We start from the raw sequence: 6847 nt of genomic DNA, 5'->3' as shown, positions 1-6847 counted from the left end.
ATCAACGAATGGTCAATTGGCATTTTTTTTTAAATTCAGGTCACTTGACATTTTGAGCTCAATTTTGGGTCATCTGTACAAATTTCTCATTCTCAAGGTCCAAGATGATTTTTGCCCCACTTTAAAATTTTAAGAAATTTGACCTTTTGCTCATCATCAAGCAATTTTACAAAATTACTCTTATTTCTTCTTCTTTCAACGCTCTTCTTCTCTAATACGACCAACTTGGACGAGACCATGCACCAGCTCTGACAAGTCCACACGAGCAGCTCTGTTTGTCTTCTTCTTCTCTCTCTCCCTACGTTCCGTTTTCATTGCATAGCGAGAACAAGCATCAGAGAGCGAGACTAAAGCGCGAGAATGCAAGAGTGAGAGTAAGAGAGCGAGTCTGTGAGAGAAAAGGAGAGAGAGCAAGTCCGTGAGAGAAAAGGAGAGAGCGATCTTTAAAAAGAAAGAGAGTGAGAGTGAATTTCACCCGAATTTGACATCAACAAATATTCTAAAAAATTAATTTTTAGAAAACGGAACAAATCTCATTTTTTCTCTAAAATTTGAGTCATCATCCAGCAAATCCATAATTTCACTGTGTGATGATGGAAGCATCAAATTATAAAACTTATGCTTTAGAGTGGAGAAATGATCATTAGCCTGCTTTGCTTCTCAATTCTCAATCATAAAAACTCATATAATGCCATTTTCACAATTCCCATTATTATTTCTTCCTCTGATTGGTTTACGCAAGAAGACAACCAATAAACAAAGCCCCGAAGACAAAATTCAACGAATTCGGATTAAATATCAAAATGTTCCATAGTTTCAATTATACGTCTTTGTTTTTCAAACATGGCGTTATGAATGAAGTTCCTCCAATTTCTTCCAAAACCTCAATCACGTCAACAACTATGGATCGAGTGGCCAACGACGCACGCCACATACACAAAATCTCCATTCAATTGGGCGCCGCAGAAGCTTTGAACCCCACAATCGCGATTTCGATCATTGTCAAACCCCAATTACCGAGTGGAGCAAATGGGGATTTTGAGAAGTCAAAAGGCTATACGGAGGAAATGGGCATTTTTAGATGTTTCTGTCAACGGCGATTTGTGGGGAGTAATTGGAGTCATCGCCAAGAGTGGAGGATGAAATTCCAAGTGATGAAGCAAATGTTGTTGTGGTGTCGCCACCATTAAGGTATCTCTTCAATCGATCCAAGTCATCAGCAGCATCTAGCATTGTGGGTCTTGTGGATGGAGATTCTTGAGTGCAGAGCAAACCCAATTCGATTAGCTCTCGGATTGCCACTTCCCACATTTTCTTCATTTCAGGTGATTCATCTCTTGAAGCTCTCTGTAGAGAATAATCAACTACTTTTTCTACTCTGCCGTAGTAATGACTCTTCACCCACTTGTGTAAACTTAGCCCTTCAACAAACATGTCATCTATTGGCCTTTTTCTTGTTACCATCTCAAGAACTAGCACGCCGAAGCTGTAAACGTCTCCTTTCATGGAGGCTGTAGAACCAAATGCGTATTCTGCACCAAGAATAGTCGTAACTTAATTGATGCACTTAACATGTTTGATAAAAGTCCTAGATGAAAAAGGGAAAAACAGTGGATGGTTGTCTTGCTCTCTCTCTCTCTCTCTCTCTCTCATTTAAATCGTTGGGAATATATTCAATGATTCAACTTGTCATAGCTTTATAGCTTATCAACCTCAAGCTTTTAGGCCTAGTGATATTGATAACTTATCATGGTATGAAGGGGAGGGTCTTAACTTAAGTTAGAACTCTAGATATGATTCAAAAATGATGCAATTGAATTGGGTGAACTCTTATTAGGTCCCTCTTGCCTCCTTTTTTGTTTTATAGGCATCTTAGTGGAGGTATAGCAGATAGAGATGGAGAAGCTTTTCTCGACTCTGCTATAACTCACTTGACACTCCTATTTTTTTACATTGCTTGGTATGTAGATGAATTGAAATTGAAATTCTTGGACTTTTAAAAGCAGAGAATTGTACCTGGTGCAATGTATCCAATTGATCCAGTTAACATGTTTGCAGTTGACTTTCCCATGTTTTCAACAGTCGCACCACTTCCAATTCCAGGGGTCATTAACCTTGAGATCCCGAAGTCAGAAACAAGGGCTGTCATGTCATCTTTTAGGAGTACATTGCTTGGCTTCAAATCACAGTGTATGACTCTGACTGGAGAATGATGATGCAGGTATGCCATTCCTTCAGCTATATCACTGCATATATTCACCCTCTCAATAAGGTTTAAATCTGAAGAACCCGAAGCCGAGCTGGTAGGTGAATGTGGATATAGATGGTTATCCAAGCTTCCATTTGCCATATATGGTAGAACTAGAGCTTTAAAATCCGGAAGACTACAGGCTGTTATAATTCTTATGAGGTTTCTGTGGCGAATTCGCTTCAAAACTTCACATTCTCTGTTAAAACTCTTTGTGGAATTTCCAGATTGTGTATGCAAAACCTTAACAGCTACTGTTGTTCCATCTGGAAGAACGCCTCTATAGACATGTCCATAGCTGCCTGAACCAATTAGTCTCTGTTGATCAAAACCTCCAGTGGCTTCTGATAGTTGTCTGCTTGTTATTCTTGGAAAATTGTGTATAAAATCTGGCATCTTTGATCTTCTCGATGTTTCACTATTTCGTGCTGAAATAATTGCTTTTAGACGTTGACAAGCAATCCCACAGCATATTGTTGATAAGAAAGATGATATGCATATGACTAAAATGAATATTGTCAAGAATACAGGTGACTGAAACCGATTTCTCTTGCCAGAACAGGCTGGTATTCCAGGAATTGTCCCACAAAGGAGTGGATTGTTCAAAAATGACAGGGGTGTGGATGATTTGAAAAATCCCTCCCTTGGAATCATTCCTTGGAAGTTATTGAATGAAAGGTTCAGGTAAGTGAGAGATTGGAGCTTACCTAGACTGGCTGGAATCATGCCTGACAATTGGTTTTTTGAAATGTCAAATGATTCAAGGTTCGCTAGATCACCTAGGGAATCTGGAAGATGACCTTGGAGGGAATTATTTGAAAAATTTATCAACCTCAGTGCAATGCAACTTGATATTTGAGGGAAGATGCTTCCAGTGAGATTATTGGATGAAAGGTCCATCTCTTGAACATTTTTCAACTTGCTGAGCTCGATGGGCAAGTTTCCTTGAAAATTGTTGTGAGAAAGGTTGATAAAAATTCTTATCTCTTGCAAGCCTAATATCTCTCGAGGAATGCTTCCTGATAACATGTTGAATGATAAGTCCAGCTTTTGTAGACCTGTGCACTTTACCAACGCTGAAGGTATTGTTCCAGACAAGAGGTTATGGTTGAGAAACAAATAGATCATCTGAGTTAAATTTCCAATACTTTCTGGGATTTCTCCTGAAAGTTGGTTGTGAGATAGATCCAACAATCCAAGATGTGGCAACTCGCCTAATGCTTCTGGAATGTCTGAAGTGAAGAGGTTGTGTGATAAGAAAAGCTGCTCCAATTTTGACAACCTGCTTATCTCCGCAGGAATTGTTCCGTTAAGTAGATTTGATGTCAAATTCAGCCCTGCAAGTTTGGAAAGCTTGGCTAAACTTGGAGGAATTGATCCAAATATCTGGTTTTCCTGCAAAGACAGAACTGAAAAATTGACACCTAGATGACCAATAGAATTGGGCAGCCTTCCTCCAAGCCCCATCCCAGCCAACTCAAGCTCCTCTAAACTACTGCAGTTTCTAAGAGAAGTAATGAACGGTTCAAGATTGGTATTTTCATCGTGGCTTACCATATCATTATTTGATAAATGAAGGAAGCTAAGTGAAGGCAGGTTTTCTACAAGCACTGTGGGTAGTTCGCCAGAAAGATGATTATATTCGACATCCAAGTTATAGAGCGAAGTGTTTGTTAAAGAAAGAGGAAGTTCTCCACTGAACTGGTTGTTGTACAGATTGAGATTCCACAGCTTTGGACAATTTCCAATTTCTTCTGGAATTCTTCCTGTTAGGAAGTTGTTGGAAAGGTCTACATTAAGCAACGACGTGCAATTAGAAAAGAGAGAAGGTGGAACTGTGCCATTTAGCTTGTTCTGCATAAGACTCATTACAGTAAGCTTGGACAAACTAGCAAGGGAAGTTGGTATGGGACCTTCCAAATTGTTGCTGTCGAGACGAAGGCGGTGAAGATTTCGAAGAGAGAAAAGTTCAGACGGAATTTCCCCAAAAAGATAATTGTTAATAATATCCAGGACTCGGAGACCCGTGAGATTGGAGAGGAAGGGTGAAAGCTTTCCCACAAGTCCAACATCAATCAAACTGAGCTTTGATACCCGATGATGGTATCGGTCACAAGCAACACCTGTGAAGTTGCATACATCAACAGCCTCAATCCAGTTAGCTAGAGTGGAAGTGGGGTCGTGTATGATGCACTTCCTGAAGGCAAGGAGGGCTGCTTTATCAGTGAGCAAGGACTTATGAGGAGGGTAGTGGTGACCTATAATAACTGGAGTCCCAGAATTCAAAACCAGATACTGAAACAGGAGAAGGAACACAGCTTTGAAGAAAACCATATCAAGCCGAAGAACAATACTACAGTGGAAATGACCTGTAAGGTTACCTTCTTCTCTTATCATATCATCATTTACTGCCTTACATTTCTTCTTCCTGTTTCATAAAGGGGAGGGGGAAAAAACATATAAGAAAATTTAGTGGGATAGGTTTGAGCTAGAATTGGTTGAAAAGTGAGCTAGTGCAGAAGTAGCTGAAAGAGAAAGAGAAGGATTAATGTAATTACTGGTGGGATTTGATATTTTATAGGGAAAAAGTCGGTGGTAGGAATGATGAAATGTGAGACTAATAATGGTATTATTCGCTCATCTTTTGCTTTGTGGAGGGCTGCAATCACTATGATGATTAGATTTTCACTCAATATTTAAAGCTATATCCTAAAAGAGAGCTGTGTGCTGGGATTGTTTTTATGAAGGAATGGAAGAGAAAGAGATTGAACTTTGTGGACTTGGATTAAAAAAAAAAACATCTTATTTCTCTCTCTTTCCTTTGTGGGTGGTGAGTGGGTGTGCTTGTGGGGGACATTCTGGTTTTTCTGGCTGGTGGCTGCAAGATGTTACAAATTTTCAAAATATATATTTTTAGAAATTATTTAAGCATCTTAAACAAATAAGTTAATTACTTAGACCCTATTTTATGTTTTTGGGGATTTTTTTCCTCTTTTAAATGTAATAAAATAAAAATATGTTTAAATAAAAACTATGGTAGTGATTTTTTAAAAGAAAGGGAGGAAACTGGAGGAGAGTGGCTAGAGCACAAGGATGAAAGAAAAAGGCTTGTGATCTGCTCCATAATCAAAATTGTAATAATGATATTTAGACATCACGTTTTCTATGTCCATTGGCTTTGGCTGTGTCTGTTGAACAATAATCAAATCCCTTTTCCGATAAATTAGTTCAAAAGTTCTTTCTTTCCCGTCATTATACTTCTTTACCTGTATATCACCATTTCCTCTGTTTTTTTTTTTTTTTGCACTATGCGTGAATGTTGGAACCAATTTACACGCATCGACTAATCTTACGAGATAACCCGTCTGACCTTACAATATTTGGGTCTCAAGAAAATCCACAGGATATTAAATCCTAGGTTAGGTGACCACCAAGAATTGAACCCATGACTTCTTAGTCATTTATCAAGGTCATACCCATATTTACTACTTGACTAATCCATGATAGTTTCATTGGATCCATCTGTTAACCTTCAAACCACCTTAATTCACATTCCACATGCACACAGAAAAGAACAGAGAGGGACTGAGAGAGATTTCAGTTTCTTGTATGAATTGGAAACAAGGTTTTGTTTTGTCTTGTTTTGTTGTCTTCTTGTTTGCTTTTGGTTATGGATTAGAGGTCAATGCTTGTCGATGAGACATCTGACAAGGTAATGGAATGGATTCCTTTCATTACAAGGATTATAACGTTGATGTCGATGAAAATATTGAGGCAACATAATATATATATATATATATATATACACTGAAATAATATTTGATGGAATTTGATTTTACAAATACCAATACTAACATTGGAGGTTGATTGCAATAATTTATAAACTATAAGGGACTACTTGATCGAATTAAAAGTTTAGGGGTGTAATTGTAACAAATAACAAAGTTTAGGAGACAATTGATAAAATTAAAACTTTAGAAGTGTAATTGTAATAAACTCCATAGTTTAGGGATGGTTTGTGTAATTTCTCCAAACAAACAATTAAAAAAAAGTTGATAAATAAAAAAATAAAACTTCTTGCAAATTTGACAAAATAAATTAAAAAAATTAAGTCTATAGTCAAGACTTAGTACTTTTTCAAAAAGGACAAATAAACATATCCAGTCCATGTCACTTATACATTTGATATCATTGACACATTTGATACACTATTAATATATGGTTATATACTTGATACACTATTGATATACACTTGATGCTCATAGATGTTCTCTCTATTTGTTTCTCTCCTCTATCTGGTTCTTGTGAGGATTAGAGTTAGTTCATACATCATAGCTACACAAAAGAAGAGAGATTCTCTCAACCAATGAAATCGAGAAGTGATGGCACAACACGATTGACGGCGGATGCATGGCGGTGGCTGAAACTAGAACAAAAACTGAAAGAAGAGTTTAGAGGAAAAAGGAGAGAGAGACGTGCAGAGGAAGCTTACTGACAACGACAACCAGCAAGCGACGTGGCTGGCGATCGACGAACTAGCAGTGGTACAGCGAAGGAATTGAAGGAAAGGAGAATAAATTGAAGCAAAAATGAAAACTA

The 6847-nt window shown here is 37.8% G+C and overlaps 1 protein-coding gene across 1 annotated transcript; it reads right to left on the bottom strand.

Annotated features, from left to right (window-relative positions):
* Positions 1-766: 766 nt before the first annotated feature.
* Positions 767-6349, bottom strand: LOC120090937 (uncharacterized). The gene is made up of 2 exons (XM_039048638.2): positions 2017-6349; positions 767-1532 (listed from the first exon to the last, which is right to left on the bottom strand). The coding sequence occupies exons 1-2, from the start codon at positions 4643-4645 to the stop codon at positions 1078-1080; spliced, it is 3084 nt and encodes a 1027-aa protein (XP_038904566.1). The 5' UTR covers positions 4646-6349; the 3' UTR covers positions 767-1077.
* Positions 6350-6847: the final 498 nt, after the last annotated feature.

The sequence above is a fragment of the Benincasa hispida genome, chromosome 11, assembly GCF_027475165.1.
Source record: "Benincasa hispida cultivar pf3 chromosome 11, pf3_genome.v1.1, whole genome shotgun sequence".
Lineage (NCBI taxonomy): Eukaryota > Viridiplantae > Streptophyta > Magnoliopsida > Cucurbitales > Cucurbitaceae > Benincasa > Benincasa hispida.
Note: the sequence above shows the minus strand (reverse complement) of the source record. Positions and strands in the feature narration are given on the sequence as shown.